Consider the following 20046-nt stretch of genomic DNA (forward strand, 5'->3'; position numbering starts at 1 on the left):
CTTGTGCTAGATATCTCATGCTACATGATCCATTGAGATTGAATTACTCCTCTTAATCTTCCTGTGACTGAAGTACATGAAGATATATCCAAAGCAATCATGTATTCAGGTTGAGTGCCAGTTGCAGTGAAGATCAGCGTGGCACTGGGTTTTCAAAGAGCAAAATCATCGCTGAAGCTTTATCTCCACCTCACTGCAGCTATTAGTATACAAGATTTGCTGGATTGAAGCTGCCTCAGGGATGCCAGCTCACAGTGCCAGTGCAGCTCCGCACCGTTTCCAGCCAGCGATGCCAGCAGATGGTGCTACCCACACGTGCCACCAGCCCTGCAGCCCGGGGAAAAGGGGCTGTGGAACTGTAGCTATGAGCAGTTGAGAAACAATTAGAAAGGTGGAATATTCTATTTTTATCTACTTATTTATATTCAAAAAAAAAGTTATACTTTTGTCAGCATAAGATTTCAGTATGAAGGCCACACAAGATATCTTCTCTCCTCTCTCTCTTTCCTTTCACCTTGTCTTTGCTCCCCTCTCCCAAATCAAAATATGTTGGAAAGAAGAAAAAAAGGACTGAAATACTTACCTGTAAAAAAAGAGTAAGGAAGTTTAAATTGCCTGTGCATCAGGTAACCTTACAGCAAAATACTTGAACCAAAGTTATGTGCTGTCCCGCTCAGAAGCAACCATTTGACCGATTTTGGAAGTCCTCAGAAAAAGAATGACATCAATAGAGAAAAATGCATAAAGCCAAAACCTGGGAAACAATCGCAAGCAGGTAGACGTGCTCTGCCTTTTCCTTAGGTCATTCAACGAAGTATTAAAAGTTTTCAAAGACTGATTTTGTATGAAGGGAATACAAACACTGTAACCATACCCATGTTGTATACCTATAGTTCGACAAAGAGCAAACTATGCCACAGATCTAAAAGACTCCTTAGGAAAGAGCCTGCGTATCAGTATTTCAAACAGAAATCCTGAATCCTGAATGTAAGTAAATAATGGGGAAATAATTTTCATTTTAGATAAAATTTCTATATATAGAAAAAGCTTAGACATTTTCTACATCACCTAAATCATTCCATTTGTTAGCTGAAAGGTATAAACAAGAGCTCCTAGCAAAAAAAAAAAAAAAAAATCCATAAGCTTCTGAAGGAGTTTATAAGCCTAAAAGTAAAATACAAGTTTCCTAACATCAGTATCTGAACCTATTCAGGACTGAAGTACCTCTCTATAAGATCCTGCAGTGCAGCAGACAACCACGCACACGTGCGCACACACACACACTCTCTCTCTCTCTCTTTCTCAATCCCTTTCCGAAATACACTCAACTGTGAGACAGTGCGATTCTAAGCCTTCCAGGAACAGCACAAATATTGTATTTTCAGAGAAGCGGACAGCTTACAGACTAATGGAAGCAGCTCATGATTCCTCCTCGATATGATTTTTTCATATGCAAAGGCTGCTAAATTCCAGGCCAAGTGTCTGAGATGTTGCAGTCCTGGGTTTGCCCGGGATCCTGAAAATAGAAGTTACCTAAGGTGGTCATTTGAGAGCTCTGAACTGACATTTGTGTGTTTTTTATGAAACTGTATACATGGGATGTCTACATTTCTATTAGCTGCTTGTTTCATTCACTTTCTACGAACATTTCTTGTCCTTATAAACAGAAGCAAAGACATTTTTCCCTGTGGTTACATCATCTCCTCCAACCATATATGCCTCAACTATTTATCAAAGTCTTTCAAAAAGAGACCATGTATTTCATAATGTTCGTACAGGATCCATCAGACCCTTTTCCTGACTGGCACTTCTGTAACACCACCCTAGGCATATTTAATAATTCTTAAAAATTATTTAACTGACAAGGATGATGACTATACAAAGAAGATAGGAAAGGTATGAGAACTTACAGCACGAGACGCTTTTTCAAGAACGTAGTGTTCTACGAGCTTTAAAAAGCTTTGAGAAAAAGTTTTCTGTTTGCACAATAAAAGCGTCCATTTGTCTTCTTCAATGCTGACATATTAGTGAATGATCACAACCATCCAGACAGCCACTGGATCTGATGGCATGAACATCTACACACTCTTCACACCATTGCTTGGATGAGAACAGCTGTCAGACTCAATTATGTGGCAAAGAAAAGCTCATCCGGAGGGGAAGGCAGACATGAATTAATACTTAATTGCGCAACCACCTGCAGATCCCAGTTCCTTCAGAGGTCTGCTGCAACAGGCACCTTAGCAACATAGGATAAGGTATTTTCTTGCCATGAGAAAAGCAATCAGAAAGACTGGCTCCAAAAAAGAAGAAAAAAAAGCAAGCTGGGTTAACAAAGCTGACGTAAAAGAGGCCAGACAAAGTATTTTCCAATTATTCTATGCAAGTTCTACCATGCCTGTGAATATAGCACCTGGGTGGCCCCACTCACACAGTACAGACAGTTTGGAGGTGCTGTTTTTCTCCCACTCTCTCTGGGGGAAGAGGAGGTGGAGCACTGGCACCATTTGCTTCAGTAGGAGTATGAAGAGGCTCAGAAACGTGGCTCAGAAGTTCACAGAATAGGTTACAACACTTGGCTGCCTCTTGCAAACCAAAACCAAGTGCAGAAAGCAGCAGGAAATAATACTGGCTATGTCTGAAGAAACAAAGGATTCACTGTCACCAGCAGGATGTTAGCAGGGTCACAGTGCTCTCTACATTTAAAACAAACACACACACAAAAAAAAAAAAGAGACAGTGGAAGAAATCGAAACAGTATGGGGAAATATTAGGCTATGTCACACAAGCTGAAATCTTTGGAGAAAAAAAAAGAATCAATGTGTAAAGCTTCTGGGATGATCAAGCAGAAGAGTAACTGGTGCAAATACAAGGGATTTCAGCTGAACAAGTGGATTTTACTTTTTTTCACCCTGCTAGGGTTAAATTTCAGGAAATTACTCCAGAAAAGCCTGGCAGTTTACTGCGAGGGGGTGAAGAGTTAGATCAAGATCCCCACTAACACTCTGGGGCAAAAGAAGCTAATGATTCAGGACGAGGGAATGAATGATGAACAGAATAGACAAGAGTCTACACCATAAATTCTTCCTAGCACTCCTATTTCTCAGCCTTTCAGAGGCACAGGCATCATGAGAGGGAATCTCACTTCAAATCTGCACATATGCTCAAATGCAGTTGTCTGGACTCCTTCCTTGGTGGAAAGAGAAAGGTGAGTACCTACAGAGCAGAGAGATCTGTCCCAGTTAGCTGTCACCCTCTGGAGTCACTAGAGAGTCTATCTGGCTAGGTTAGATTAGGAAACCAATTCTAAAGGACCATAATTTGGCAAGATGAAGCGCTTTCCAATCTAGCTTGTATTTCACCCCACCCAGCAGAGAAAAGGTAGATGAAGGGTGCTGGATGTTTGCTGGGGATACACCATATCTTCCAGCTAACTCTGTGTCAAAGCAGACTGCTACATCACTGCTACTGATTCAACTGCTATTGCCATATTTCTTTTTAATTTGAGTCACTACAGACAACAGCTCAGAAATTCAGGAAAACTGCCTCTGACACTGAGCTGCCATATTGGACAGTGTGAAAACTAGTGGCCCACACTTCTGTAGAATAAGGGAGGCAGTGTATCATATCTTGGCTGAGTTACATCCAAAAATCCATTTGATTTTACCCAAGCCAATAATACAGCCAAGTTCTCCTCCCCAGTACTTTGTTCCTGCAGGCTGATTTTCAGATATCCCTATGAAGAACAGAAGAAAAAGATAATTAAAAATGTATGACAGCTTCTGCCTGGACAGAGAAAATTATAATCTTAGAGACTGATATTTTAAAAAGGAGTGAGGCCCTTGACTGAACGACTTCTGAAAAGTTACATCTATTTTTAAAGACAGTGTCCAAATGCTTGGAAGATAAGAAGTGTTCCAGCTGGGATTCTTAGGAGGGGTATAGGAAAGTTTCTTACACAAGGAAGTTTGACTCTTTGGGGAATGCTGCTTGTGCATCTTCACTTGTGATATGTGTCTTTTCATGATGATGAGATTCAAGTACAGAACTGGGCTCAATTATACAGCCAAAGGTACAGAGTCATGGTATACAGCCAAAAGTATGGAGTCAAAGCTATGGAGTCACTCCAAAAGGTATGGAGTCATATGCTTCATTAAGAACTGCTAGCAAAGTAAAGCTTTTCTTTTTCTCAAAACAAGCAAGCAATCACACCCTCCCAAAGATGCTAATGGGAAAGTTGCCAGATTGAGCACTTAAAGGTTGGAAAAACAACCTATATAACTTTCATTGGCTTCATTTTGTGAGGAGCTGGTGAAAGGAAAGGTTTTAGTGTAGGCTGCTGTAGATCTTTAAGCACGTGTGGGTGAAGCTATTTGCTTCTCCCTGAATGATATCTGGCCTGATAAAACGATAGGTGAAAGTGCTAATATCCTGTTGTTCTTTTACAAATTCATCTCAGAAATTGCCTGTACCTCTCTTGGCTTATTCATTCATCTCACAGTCCTCTAACACATGTAATTAGGCACTTGTTTAAAAAGGTTTTAATTCTTTTTTTTCCCCCTAAGTGCCCAAAGTAAATGAAAGCACAACTCATCAACTTTAATAGGAAGTTTCCTTTCTAAAAATACCAATAAGTGTTTTGTAAGAAAAAAAAAAGGAAAAAAATGCAATTACGTTACCAAAGTTTAACACTATTGTAATACAAATAGATATTTTATTTGTGTTTTCTGTAGAAATAAGACTCAACTGAAGAGTTCTCCTGATCCTCAAAAACATCAGGTCTGTAAGCCAAACCTGTCAGTCTATGCTGGTTTCACACTGTTCACTCTCAGCCCTGACACACTCCATTTGGAGTCAATTTTGATACAAGCCATATAGAGTTTATGTACTGAGGTAACATCCAGTGCTGTCATTTTTCCATGTAACTAAATGTCAGCAAGAAACAGAATCTAAAATTGGTCTGTAACTATGGCAACTAATGAGCCATTCTAACTTGGAGTCCCCAAATCAAACATGTGACCATCAAGGGATTCATTCCAGTTTTAAGATGCTGCTTCTCAGAGAAGAAAATATGCTGCTGCTTTTGCTGACATGCGCATTAGAGGTGTCAGCCTACAACCGGGCTAGAGAGCTGGAGCGGGTTCAGACAAACAACTAGGAGAAAAGTGGCTTCTTTCTTAAACTGGAAGGAAAAACAGCCAACACGTTCTATTGATGCTAATCATGCTGAATAAAGATAAAAGCCTGCAAAAAGAACAAAATATCAGAGATGACAGTGTTTGTAATCATAGCACTGGGAAACAAAGCATAAGCTCTGTGACAAAAAGTAATGGGTGCCTTGATTTTTGTTTCTTAATTTCAACTTCAATAGGCATTTGGGATCACACAACTCAAAAGTCAAAAGCACATCTGCACGTGAGAATAAACGTGGGGCCAGATCCGTAATTCTGGGAGGTCATTTCATCTCCCATGACCACACCTTCCTTTTCAGAAGCTGTTCTGAAAGGGTTGTATCAGGAAAATTTCCTAAACATATCTTAAAATATGCCTACAGCTAAAAAATCCTCATCTCTTTACCAGGGTACAATGTATTTATTCCCCTTCATATCTCTGCCTGGAAAGTACCAGGTGACCCTTTGTATGGCCATGGCAGTCAAGTGAAGGAAGTTCCTCTAGAAGTAGCTGAAGTCTCTACCAGGAGGGCTCTGCGGATAAGGTGCTTCACACGCAGGCTCCTTCAAAGCCAGAGCAGTCAGACAGAAACAGCTGGTTTCATATTTCGTATATATGCTGTACTACTACTTTTTCAATGGGCAAATACTGCTTTTCCTTTCTGGCATGGGAGCTCAATATCTTAGTGCCAGCATGCAGTAGGAACAAATGACAAGAATCCATAGTATAAAAGGAGTATACACTAAAGAAGTTTTCCCTATGGTGCTAGAACTAGAAATCATTTAGCTGCTTCAAACAAGGAGCACCTTGACCATCGTTAAGTAACATCATTATTCAGGCTTTTTTTCAGAAGACAGAAGAGAGGAGGTAAGATAAATGTGTAATTAAAGCAGTTATTAGTTTTCCAGACTAATTTGAAAAGTGCATAGTTATTATTACCAAATGAAGTTGAAGCTAAAATTATAATGAAATTAAGATTTAAAATAAAGGTTAGTATTCCCTTATAATACATTGGAAGGTTTCTTTAAGTAGCATGTGTATGTTCTAGAAACACACTACAGTCCAGACCAGAAGAAAGAATGTTAAAGGTTAGTTCTTTAACAAAGAAACTCAAAGTTCTTACCAATTTTCTTTGAAGATTTAAAACCTAGCAAAACAAAAAAAAACCTTCACTAAATTGTTTTGCCTACACGTGTAAACATCACCTATCACTGGTTTTGAATATTGGCTTTCCTGTGTAGGGAATAAAAAAACCCAGCATAAATTACAGTTTTTAACTCTGGTAACCGTAAGTGTTGCTGTCTCAAAATGAGCTACATGTGAAATGGTGAAAAAATAATTATGATCCTTGAAACTTAGAACCATGAAATATTGTCATGTTGTCTATGAAAAAAAAAAAAAAAAAAAGACCTCTTCAGAACTCTTTGAGAAAGACCAGTCAAAATACTTATTACAGGTCTGGAGTAACCAGTGAAGTGACAGGTCTGTCAGAAGCAAGCAGTACTGGTGACAAACACATAACAAAAGAAAATTAACTTCAGTTCTTTGTGTGAATTTGCAAATATGCATAAATCTCAGTGCAGCTGATTTAAAAACAGAGTACTACAGTTATATCAGTTGCACAGTCCCCACAAGATGCAATGCTCTATGGTACATGAATGGAAAGAACAGAGGACACTTGAAAAATGCAGTATGATTTTCCTGTACAGAACAGAGGCCATCTCTGGTGTTTTGTATCTGTCTCTGTATCTCCCTGTATTCCTGCTAAAGCAGCAAATCCTTTGCGTGACACTTTAGTATTAGGCATAACAATCATCAAGAGATGATATGAAGTGATATCAGGGTTGCCATCAGAATGCTCCACAGAGGTTACTCAGGTGATTTACTGGAGAAAGGAGAAGAGATCTACACTGAGATTTTCTCTTTATCTGAGACCTTCCATCCACACTTAAATTTTTAACAAAGAATTACGGACTTGTGTTCATGACAGGATCTGATGAGACCACAACCAGTTTAATTCCCTCCCTCTAGAGGCAAGTGATCAATTGGTTCAGCCACAGTGTTTTCTATTCATATGGAAAATATAGCTATGGAAGCAAAGCTATAACTCAGGAGAAATAAGCAGACACACAAACTAAAAAAAAGCGAGGAAGAAAGGGTATTGAATTCTACTCTGATCAGATGTTCCTGATACATCTCAAGTCACAAGGTCACCACCATCAGCCAAGGGCTTGTAAAAAACATCCAGTGTAACATCCTAGGTGCATCAGGAAAAGCTGCCAGTAAGCGTTAATAATGGGCATGACAAGGATGATAAGAGATGGAAAGTTAAAGCTCTGGATGTCTCGCACTTTCTCAAACTAATTTTTACCTAATTAATTCATCTTCATCAAATCTGGGCCAGCTTAGCAACAGCAGTAATGGGATTTAATATCTTAGGGCTCTACACAGAAAAAAGCTGTAAACCCTGTCCACCTACCAAGCAGCATCATGTCTTCATTAGTTTACTGGTATTTAAAGAAAAAAAAAGAAAAAAGAAAAAAAAGAAAGAAAACTTGCAAAGGCCCACACAGACAGTAAACACCATATTGTTTCATGTGAGGTTGAGAAACAGTTATAGCAGTAAAGGGGAAGAAAAAAACCAGTAAACCAGCTACAAACAGAAAATGCTTAAGTACTGCTGAAGGTATAGGAAGGTGGTTTCAACATAGCTAGTGCCTGTGTGGGTACGGCTACAGGGGCAGCTGCAAGCAGCTTTCACCAACACACACTTCTCACCGTTTCTTTTCCTTCCGTCGTCTTTTGTCACTTTTTGCGGTGCCATTACTTTCTGGAGGGAGCTCCGGCCAGAGCTGGGCTTTCCCGACCCGTTGCTGATGATGGAGCCGTTCTGACTCGGGGACCGGCTGCAAGTAACCATAGCAACAAGGGAGGCTGTGAGTTCTTCCTTATAAACCTCATTTCAAGGTTATTTCATTTGCACAGTTTGCATCACTGAGTTTTCAAGTCTGATTTTGTACCAAAAGCAGACAGAAACTGCACACAGAAACACAGTAAAGGCAGGAACGAGGTGATGGCAGAACACGACTTCTCAATTATTTCAGGGTTGATAGGCATCGTAGTGGCATCGAATGCAACCACTTCCCATGCACCACCCCCACAATGACAGAAGTGGCACTGCAGAGGACAAAAATCCTGTTATCAATTCAGTGCCATTTAGACAGCTAAAATAAAGCAGGCCTTTGTTTTTGTATATATGGCTAAACTAATTCCTTTATTATTTAGCCTGCATTTACACTCAACTGTTTTGTCAGCCACAATGCAAAATTCACTCACTCTACATGTACGCCCACACAATGTGATGAGAAAATTCTCATTTTTTCCTTTTTGCATATAACCTGCTTTAACCAGCACCATTATTTGCTGAATCTCATAAGAAAAGGGTTGTTTTACTCAGCCATTGCATATCTTTGCCCTGAAATTGGTCCCTGCAGAGGGTGAGGAGGGAGGGCAGAGCAGAACCGCTGTGAGCATTCAGTCCCAACGAGGAGCAAGAACAGAAGTGAGCAGCATAACTCTGGGCTGCACTGGAGCAGAAGTTCTCTTCTTTTTGGGGTGGGCAAATTACTCAAATCTTGATGCACAAGTTGGGAAAAGCAGGCAAAAGTATAAAGTGTTAAATTTGGTGCTACTCTACATCCAGACATGGCATCACATTGTTTCTACATGTGAAACTTGCCACAACGGGAATGAAAACCTCTATAGGATCTGTATAGTTACTCATGCACCTATCTGCAATCTATCACTGAAGTGTCATAGCCAATGACAGAATACTATAAAGAGGTTGCATCAGAGAAAAAAAAAATCCACAGACTTATCAAAGGACTTTCATTTACACAGGGGAAAAAAAAAAAAAAAAATCAAGTTCTATTGCCATCACAATGGCTTTGTATCCAGAAAATGGTACTAAAGCAAAACAACTGTAAAAACCGTCCTGTAAATTATTGCCAATACTATATTGCCATCTTGAAGCATTCATTTACCTCCAGTTCTGACTGCCCTGTTTGGTGTAAGTAGAGAGCGTTTACCGTGGTCAGAACAAGAAGGGACAAGTATGAGAAAAGTAATTCTTACGGACTCTCTTTTGAAGATAGCCTAGGTGGAAATATATATAATTTGAGACAGGCTTTTTCCAGCTACAGGGCTTTATGAGAACTCCAGCTCAGCTCAGCCCAGCCTGAGGATTTTCTTGTGAAATTGTATTGAGAATAAATATTCTTGAAAAGTAGCATTTCTCCCCTATAAACCTGTCTGTCACTGCTAATGAATAATCCCAGCTCAGTAAAAAAAATACACCCAGGGACAGAACACCACCTGAAGAAAATCTGCTCCACTTGGGAACAAGTTACAAGCACAGACAGCTTGCACAATGGTATCTGCTGCCACTCATCTAAATATTCATCCTTTTTAAGTGCCCATCGTATTATTAACTATGAAGTTTCCTTCAGTGGTAATATCAGAGAAAATATTCTGATCAGTTACCAGCCACTTCATGGCAGTCTGATTTAAATTGACCTTTCCATGCGGCAAAGTAGCCTAAATGAAAGAGCAAATACATAAAGGTCAAGAAATATTTCTTCATCTTTAGAAACCATTAAATTCCATCCCCAGACACAGATCTGGGAATGAAAAAAGGCTAAAACTCTGCATGTTCTCACTTACTCAAGTAATCACTCTGAAGGAGTCAAAACTAATTCTTAGTTATTTGCTTAGAAAGACACCAATGTGCAACACATTTTATAATCAGAATAACTTTCCTGTGAATTCCTGGATCAAGTTTGCTTATCAAAATTTGTTTAAAATTGTGAAGATTAAGTAGAGGTGGATTTCTGCACTCATTCAAAGGACTGAATGAAGTTCTTAATCACTTTTGTTAGAGGATTAATTAACAGGGCTGGTTTGCAATTTTTGTGTGTAATTACACATGGCTTTGGAGAGGCTTCAAAACATTTTAAAGAACAGTTCCTCCAAAGACTTAACCTGTGGTGGCCCAGCACCAGCAACCACAGCTGGTGTCACAGTCATCTTCCATTTATCATTTCATGAGAGGACAGAAGACTTCAAACGGGACAAGTGCTTTTTGGCTGGGAATATACAGCCTGACTCTCATGGTTCGAGTGATTTATGGTGTGAACAATACATTGCTGACATTAAAGGGCAGAATAACAGTTTACATCCGGACCCACTGAAGCAATTGCAGGAACCAGGGGAGTTCTCAGCTGGCTTGCTCTACTCTGTTGGTATTCCCTGCAGACAGCTCTCTCCATATTCCAGGTGATTTACTATACAACCAGAGAAGTATGCCAAACCAGACACCAGCTCAGGATCCTTCTGTTGCCATTTTTCTGTAGGGAAGACCTCAGCTTATGACAAATGGGGAGGTCTACCCCCCATGAAGAGCAGCAGTGCCAGGTCCTCCAGCCCCGCACCGTTTGGGCTGATGCCTCCCAGCACGCCACCGCCCGCGGCTGCAGATGGCTCCAGTGTGGCCCTGTCCCAGCATACAGCAGTATTGTGCTGAGTTTTCCAAGTTTGTCTGTTACTCCAAAGGGGCAAATATCATTGTGCATGAACAAGTACAAGATGAGGTGACTCAACGATGAAGACCTTCTTTTCTACAGAATTTCTCTGCACTGGCCAGATACTCTTCTTTTATGTTACCAAGTCCCTTCAAGGGGTAAGGACTGTGAACTAGACAACTATTACCTCTATTCAGACTTTACCTAACAGTTTTATTTTCCTCTCCCCTTCAGTATCATTCTTCAGCAATAAAAAGTTGATAATCCTCCACTCTAAACTAATTTCAAGGAGAGCGGGTCAAGGAAAAATGGACTTGAAGCATGCAAACCAGCTAGGATAAAGGGATAATCTGCTTTCCTTGCCTGAGATGACCAAGACAAGAAATAATGACCTTCAGCTCTTATGATGAAGGTAGACATGAAGTAAACCTTCCTAATGGGAAAAGTAGTGAAGAACAGATTGTTTGAGAAGGCTGTGATCATCCCACCTCTGGAAGACTTTAAAAAAAAGGTAGATAAAGTTGAGTTAGGGGTGTATTTGACCCTGCAGTGTTGAGAAGAGGAAGAGCCAGATAGCTTCCTGGGGACCTTCTAATTTGTAATCTTTCAACTCTGTAGACTTCCTGTGAAGAAACTGCAAAGCTGGGACACTTTACCCTAGACACTGATGTTATGTAGTCTGTTTGTCCACTCTCAAAAGTTTTGTCCTTCTGTAGATGCTTTGGATCTAAAGGTCTTCCATAATTGAGTGGATGTTTAGGATTTGCCCTTCTGCTAATGAAGACACGTAGTCCAATTCTGACAGCGTCCATCAGTGGAGTTACAGCAATTTACAGGGGCAGAGGTCCTGTCTTTTGGTTCCTTTGAGAAATGATCATTGTTCATGTTCCAGATCCCATGTTTTGTTTGGGTTCATCTCTTGTACAACACCAGCATGCCTACGAGAGCCACTTCCCATTTACCTCCTCCACGCATGTACAATCTGTGAAGACTTCATTTTATTTTATCTTGCATTTTGCAGCAATCTTACACATCCAGCGCAGATCAGCACTATGCCAAGAATATATCATGGAGGAACCATCTGCCACACACAGAGCCTGGCTGCCAAACCTTACAGTTTTTTCCTAAGCAACCAGTAGCATGTACCCTATTCCACCCCTCTGCAGAAACACGTCGTCAGTCCGTACCTTTTCCTTGTTTCGTTGGATTTGGCAGTTTTGATGGTGCTCCCATCCTGAGTAATTTCTCTTTCCTGGGAGGCAGGAGCATCTCTAACTGGAAGTGGAAGTACAACAGTCTCCTGAGTTACAGGTAAAACCTCATCTTCAGCCCCCTGCTGACCTAAGTGTTGCTTGGCATAGTCAAAGCCTTGTACTGGCTGCAAAAAAAGCGAAAGAAAAAAAGACATTTCCAGCATGTGTCATATGTTAATATAAAACTCCCAATTCAATATAAAATTTTCAACTACCCCTTAACTTCTTTAATTACATAAGTGACAGGTAAAAATATGTAGATTGACATATGAACGCCCAACAACAAACCAATTTTCTGATGAGATCTCCATTCCACATATTTTAAACATGTTTAGCTAGTATAAAATTGATCTTGCCTAACCTTTCTTACCCTGCTGTAACACCTCCAGACATTCCTTTAACAGACAATGGAAGAATGAGCATACAGAAGAAAAAATTAGGAGGAAGAGAAATAAGGCCATACAGAAAATTGAAAACTTTCTCTGACAAAAATCTTGTGTTTCCAGAAAAGGTGGGAGTAATTTATTCCAAATCAAGACAAAGTAAAAACGGCTCACATCAAAATTTCATGGGCAACATTTTCCAGAAAAGTATCTTTTTCAGATCAGTGAAATTATATTTCCCCTGGTTTGCCAGTTGCCTACTGGGAAGGTTGTTATTGACTTCACTCGTTTCTCTTGGGAAGCAGCATTTGCAAGAGCCTTGCAGCAAGGCACCCCAGGGCTGTGTGCCCAGCCGCTCCTTCCCCAAAGCCCGGCCGGGCTTTCCTTGCTGCCTCGGCAAGGAACAAGCAGAACTTGCCTTCCAGGCAAAGCAGTTGCCAAAAGGTGGATTCTCTTAATGGAAAAATTAAAGCATTTAAGTAAAACTTAACTTTCCAAACTGCGTTTTCTATTGGGGGGAAAAAAAAAAGGGGGGGGGGGGGTGGGGGAACCCAAACCAACCTGCATTTTATATTGAAAAAAGAGATGGAAAAAATATGAAAAATAAATCACTCAAAGACATTCCCAACCACCTCTGGAAAAAATATGTAACACATTAAAATGTTCTTGCTACAATAAATTGAATTAAAAAACTTGGAAGGATGCTTTTTCTGAAGTACAAAGACTATTAATAGAATGCCAAAAAAGCACCATAAAACATTTCAAAGGTGAACAATGGTGATTTTAACCCTCAAACATACTTTGGGAAACACATCAGAATTAGATAGTTAATAACTGAATAGTCTCTCTCAGGTTCCTGTCATGTTGTTATTGACTATTTTAGTTCCAGAAGGAAATCAGCTGGACCACAAAATTTGTTGATGGCACAGAAAAAGGATGGGCTCTGAAAAAACATCTTCTCTTGTTCTGTCCCTTACTAAGTTTGGGCTATAGCTATAAATACAGATAAATTTCATAGGCAATCTCAGTCTGAAAATAAGGGCACTGTCTTCTATTTTTTAAAACGAAACAGGCTTTTTGTTTATGGGGATCTACATTGCAATCCCAATCTCCTGTTCAAACTGAGGCTGAGGATTTCTAATGTGCTCACATACTTCAGTATTCCTCTGATAAGTAGCTGCAGTGAATTAAGGAGATGCTAACTGGGCTAATGCTGACTTGGGAGAGCAGACATCTCCGCACATTACCACGATGAAACTTGCCATGTATCAGAGAAATGCCAATTCACTATCACCACCCCACGGCAAGTCATAATGACATTGCCCCGGACAGAGCTTTCTGCTTGCCCTCCTCTGAAGGCAGGGTACTACAAAAGCAGCCACCAAATTAGCTACGCAGAGAAGAAATAAAGAAAGGGAAGGGAATGAAGGAAGGGGAAGGAGAAGCTGTGTGAAGGACAGCTAGGAAGAACTACTGCACAACATCCCAGATAGTAATATTTTTAACCAAACTAATGTTTTTCAAGTCAGTCAAGACCTTCCTAGATATTCTGCAAAAAAGGTAACAAAAAGCTGATTAAATCAGTCATTTCTTCCTCCATGCCTCTGAAAGACTGGAAGTTACAACTTATATTGCATAACTTATTTTAAAAAAAATAATTAACAAAAACAAAACCAAACCCAAAGCAGCAGAACATGAGAATTACTTAAGAAGAACTCTGCAGACTCCCAGCTTGGATCTGCCAAAGGAAGAAAATGAAGGATTATTTTAATCCGAGTTCTACTTACCACCATGTCTAGTAACAAACTGCAATAAAGGAAGAGCTGAAAAAGCCACCCTCGTCAGCAGACATATTGTGTTAAGTAAAATTTGATCTTGGAACCCTGCTCTGTAAAAGCCCACAGGAGCAGATGGCTTTACCACCCCTGAAGGGAACTGGCAAGACTAAATCACAATCAGGCACTGCTGAAGCACTGCAAGCATAGATGTCCAATACAGCCAAAATACTGAGAAAGACCAAAGGTCTGGGATTTGAATATTGCTTTTGAAATAATAAATGAATGATGAGACCATTAAATTATTCAAACTACCCTTTGCCAGGCAATGTATAGGGAGTTGTTTCTGGGACTTTTTCCCTTGTAACAATAATGAAAAAGATACTGATATTTTAAAAGAAAAGAAAGAAGAGAAAAAAAAAGAAAAAAGGATGATCAGCCCCTTCCCTCTACATGTATACCCATGTACACAGACATCATCTCTGATTTTTTTTTTTTCCATGCCCTTTATCAAATTGATAATGGTTGTTTTCTCATGGCCTGCAGTATTTGCTTTTGCTTGTGGGTCTTCAACTGCAGATCTTATCTCTGTTTACCTGCAAGCTTATTCTTTCATCCTCTAAATGAAAGAAAAGGTGACAAATCAGATTACAGCCTTTAAAAAAGCATGCTGTGAATTAGAAAGCAAGGGAAGTAAAAGCTATCATCTATCCAAAACCTCAAAGTAAACACAGTTGCTCAAAATAAAAACAGCATTGAAAGAACATTAAAATAAATTCCCATCAGAATTTCACCAACTTGAATTTATACTACTTTTAATTTTACAACTGGAGAGCCAACTGAAAAGATAGTAACAGTCCCTTTTCCCTGCAACTTAGTCCAGATGTCTCTGACTGCTAAGGCAATTCAGAACAGCAACACAATTCCTAAGAAAGATACTATAAACTACACTATGTATGAGAGGTCATTTTTTAAACTTCATTTATTTAGCCTTCAGTCCATTACAATAAAAAAGTCATTCCTTAATTACTAGGCACAGGCAGCAATCCTGCTGTTCTGTTACACCACCACCCCCAGCTACAGGACAGTTGACACTCAATGTTTCATTACCCCTCTGTGCTGTGCTCAGGCATCCTGCCCCGCTGGCACAGGACGGAGACTCCGGAGGGACGTGGCAGGCAGCTCTGCTCTGCGAGGACCCGCAGCCTCCGCTGCTCCCAGCAGCAACAGGACTGCAGCGATGAACAGGCAGCTCTGCTCTGCCAGTCCCCTTGGTGCAGGACTTTTGGAACCGGAACACATTAAATGGCACCACTGAAAACAAATCCAGCTGAAATCCAAGGTTGTGAGTATCCCATAATATTCTCTTTTCCTCTCTATACAGTTTGCTGGATATTCAAAAGGTATGAAAAAATTGCTCCAGTGATTCAACAGCAAATCTCAGATGCACAGAAACAAAGTATTAAAGCTGCTTCTTAAACTAAAAATCACTCTGCTGTGACACCACTTACAGAACAGATTAATCAAGCAGTCTCAGGCACTTTTCTAAGTCATGAAATAGAATATATTCATTTTAAATGTGATATAGGTATGTCCTCATCAGCTATTTGTATTGCCAAACTGCATGAAATGTAGCAATTACAGTTCAAGTAATTACCACTACTCCTGATATCCCTAATGCTGGTATAAAATTAAACCTGTTCTTTTCAAAATGACCATATTTCATTATCTTCCCAAAATACATTTCTTAGCCTTATTTTAAGCAAAGATGCTGAAATCAGGGATGACAAAACCAGTCCATTTCCAATCCCGCTGCAGAATTTATCCTCCACAGTCCATATACCAGCATATACCCTAAACTAGACCTGGCTGAACCTTTTTGATGGAGCCATCATTGTGAAACTAAATGGAAAGCAATTTAGCTTTCATTTTGAAATGCATCACTTTTCATATAATGAATTAAATTAAATTTTATGGAGTCTCAAAATATACTAAAAAGGGGAAATGCACTCTAGAAGTGGACCTCCTGCACTCCAGCTGCAAATGTGAACAAGTCTACAGGAAAATCTTCTCAAGTGCAGAGCGGATGCTGGGAGCTCAGCATCAATTGTTTTGCTCTGCAGATCCACCTCCGATCTGATGACACTGACTGCTGATGCAAATGTAAACTGACTGAATAGGTTTTAACCTGACCATGTATCTTATAGCCTGATTAAATGTGATATCTCAGGTAAAGTGAAGAATCAACTTTCTCTTTTTTTTTTTTTTTTGAAGGATGACTATGGATTAAAATGCTTTCAAGTTTTTTCTGTGCTGTAGCTTTAAACAGCAGTGGTTTTTTTTAAATAGTGACTTTCTTCAGCTGTAAAGCATCCCATAATGATGGCCAGCTCAAAACAATGTACAAATTTAGTCTCATTTTGTCCTTTAGCTGGGACTAAGATTACGTATAAGAAGAATCAAGTGGTGCATAGTATTTGCAACAGCCCCTAATAAAGCATGATTTGCATTTTAGAGGTTTCAATGAGACATTATATGAAATTACTGCAGTGGTATTAATTTTTATTTGTGTCTGTGATATTGCTTGTTTCACTTTTGCAGATCTCGTCTTAACTCTAGTTTGATAACACTGGATAAATAGATGAGCATACTGGAACCAAAATGGAAATGCCTTTTTTGCATCATTTTTTATACAAGTCTTTTTCCAACTGGCACCAGCTGCACCCATCTGCAACTAACCTAAGATGAGGAGAAAAGAGCTGTCATATGCATCATGCCTTCAACTCTCCCTCCAATCTACATTTTTCAGCAGAAGCAACAGAGCTGAAATCACAATAATCTTGCTGTCTGTAGCATTAAGAAACCAAAGAAAAAAATCTATCATTTCAATCCCATGCCAATGGAGAAGAACAAAGCCAGCTAAAAGGGCAAAGGAACAGTATGACTTACACACAGGCTCTTTAGCCTAAAAAACTCCTAACTTTGGGTGGCTCTGTTTAAGAGCCATTTAACAGCAGCACTGAGAAGGCAGACTCTTTTCACTATGGAGAGAAATCAGTATTCCGTGACATTCTTCTGTTAGAGAACCAAACTGGAAATGCATTTGATTTGGAAAAAAACATCTTGTAATTGGTATGGGTTAGTAACTTTAAGGAAAATATAACTGAACCCAACCAACAATATCCACAAATAAATCAGAAAGTTCAAAACTAGGAAAATAGCAGTGGGAGAAATTTTCTGAAAAAAATTCAAAGGCTGTCTTCTCTGGATTAGCAGTTGGGTGGAGAACTGGTTAGAACCAGGTCTGAACTGCTGCCAAAGCCCAGAGCTTCAGCCATTGCCACCCGCAGCAGGTAGGACCAGCTCAGGCCACGGATTTGAGAATGAGGTTCTAGGGCAGACGTGCTGCTGACAAGGCCTAGGCATAACATCCCATTTCCTTAACTTTACAAAGGAAGCACCTGCCCCAGGTAAAGCCTACTGAGCCCTAATGGCCTTACATCACTGCGTAACAGTTATTCTGTCACTGCTACCTATGCCACAAAGGATGAGCTGTTACAAAAGTTGCTGAGTCCTGAGTCAAACAGAAGGGTAATTGCTGTGACCGGTGGTATCAAGGACAGAGAAGTGCAGAGATCCGGACTGTGAGTAACAACCATTTCAAATCCAAACATCCTTCAACTACACCTAGCAGAGAAACACAGTCAAAACCTCAGAAAGCAAACAGACATCTTGGATCAAGAGATCGGTCACTCACTTTAGCTCTCTGAGGCAGGTTCATCATGGTGTCTGGTTTGAAATCGTTCTTGTTCTTTCTGCACAGAACTGCTGTGATGATGATGATGATAACTGTAACCACAGCAATGGGAGCCAGCACTGCTGCAATGATCCACAGGTTGTTTGGAGGGTTCTTCACCACAGCTACAGAAAATTGCAAACCAGCATTGGTGAGTCTCACTGTGCAACCGCAAGATTTAAATTGCTTCCAACACAGTCTTCAGCTGTCTCCATATAATAATTAGTATAAAAGGATTGTTAGTAATCTAGCTATATTTTTGTATTCCTTAAGTAAAAAAAACCAAAACACAGCAACACTGTTCAATTCACAAATCCCTGGGCTCTCTTCTCTTAGTTATATGTTACTTGGTTATATGCAAAAGCAGCCATCAACTCCCAAGACAAGTTTGATGCCATATTAGATATCACTCCAATGGTTCATTTACAGAATAAACACAAAAAGATGCAAGTAACACGTCCCTCATTATTTTTTAAACACAAAACCAGCTTATGGTAAGGTAGCATGTGTGTTAACAGTATACACGTGGAGTCCATACCTGGTGCCAAAGACTGGCTCAGCAAGAGTAAACTGACAGAGCTTTTTCAAAAACAATGAAGCTAAGCATGCTAGTAGTTATTATTGATATCAATAGGGCAATAAGAAAATGCTTCTCTTGTGCTCTAGAAATACTTTATCATAGTTAAGGTCAAAATGAATACATCATTTCTGAAGGAGGGGAAATGATGAGGTTGGAAAGACCTATTTGCAGATATATTAACAACGGCACCAGGAAAAGGGTACATTTCAGAAATGCAGTGATGCTAAAATGTTTTAGATTCCATTTTAACAGAATAAAGTCTCTTAGTATGAACCTTCAACTTGTACATACATAAGAGATCCTCCTGTGACACATCCCCCATTCTCTCCTTTAATTTCTTTCTGGAAAAACACCAGATAATCTCCTTATGATGCCGAATTTGATTTTAGTGAAATATTTTGTGGACTTCACCATGCTATCTCTATTTTCCTATGGCACTGGTTGCTGGTGTGGACAGGCAATTGTGAGAATACCAGCATAAAGCAGCCTTTCCCATTTCCTAGGAGACTAGTGCTTTCAAATGTCATTGAGCTTATTAGCTGTCAGAGGCACTCAGCATCTTTCAGGATCAGACTACAAGTGCATACCATCTTGTTCAGCAGCACTTACAAAAGCCAGCTGAAAATCTGTCTGAAGCTTGAGCCTATTTTCTTTGTTCATCTACAACTTTTTGCAGAGCCAATGTAGTTTGTTGGGTGATAGGAATAGCACCTTTAGACACATATCTTGCCCAGTAACCGTGTGCCCAAAAAGCCAGGCTGAAGCCTTTCAAGGTTCACTTTTCAATGGACTTGCATAGTTCTAAATTATCGACTTTGACATTTAGTTTGGGGATGAAAGGGAAGGAATCTGAATTTTATCAGAAAACAGTAACTTTAATTACAGACTGCTGTTGTGAGAGCAGCAAACAATTGCTGAAAAATCATACTTATTCTTTCTAGGGAATGCAGGGGAAACAATGACCTTATGGCTAATAGGACAGACATTTAGGAGCCCTGGTTTACATCATTAATTCAGTTACCAGCTTCCAATGTGACCTTCAGTAAGTCAATCCATGGTTCATTCAACTCAGTAAGACAAGCAAGCCTTTCATTCTGCTATAACTCAGTCCCTCACTTATAAAATGGGAACATCCATAATTTTTGTTATATGTCTTGTCTAACCAGACCATGAGCTCCTGAGGGTAGATGTTTTTTCTTACTGCATTTTGGTACGGAACTTTTCATTCTGCTATAACAGAAATTATAATGAGTAAAAATGAAGTGCACACAAAGTATTTTCTTTGGGAATATGAAGACAGACTACAAATACCATGTCCAAAATGAAAGAAATGGATTTTTTTCCATAATAAGGTATAAAGATAGAACTACCTCCTACATTTCAAATACTTCAGAATCTCAGTTACCCGGGGTTATAATTTCAATTTCTGTATATTCTCTTCCTACAGTATTTTGTGCATATTTAACTTGTATGAAAATCTATAGATGAATGAGGCTGTCTTATCAGAT

General features: G+C 39.6%; 1 protein-coding gene across 1 annotated transcript in view; it reads right to left on the minus strand.

Moving 5' to 3' along the window:
• The window catches only part of KIAA1549L (KIAA1549 like), an 84327-nt gene that overhangs the window by 41721 nt on the left and 22560 nt on the right, over window positions 1-20046 (minus strand). The window contains exons 11-14 of the mRNA XM_074885143.1: window positions 17920-18083; window positions 11939-12129; window positions 7951-8078; window positions 6296-6319 (exon numbers count right to left, since the gene is read on the minus strand). Coding sequence (XP_074741244.1) covers window positions 6296-6319; window positions 7951-8078; window positions 11939-12129; window positions 17920-18083 — 507 coding nt within the window. The remainder of the gene's footprint in view (window positions 1-6295; window positions 6320-7950; window positions 8079-11938; window positions 12130-17919; window positions 18084-20046) is intronic.

Source organism: Strix uralensis, chromosome 15 (genome assembly GCF_047716275.1).
Source record: "Strix uralensis isolate ZFMK-TIS-50842 chromosome 15, bStrUra1, whole genome shotgun sequence".
NCBI classification, from domain to species: Eukaryota; Metazoa; Chordata; class Aves; order Strigiformes; family Strigidae; genus Strix; species Strix uralensis.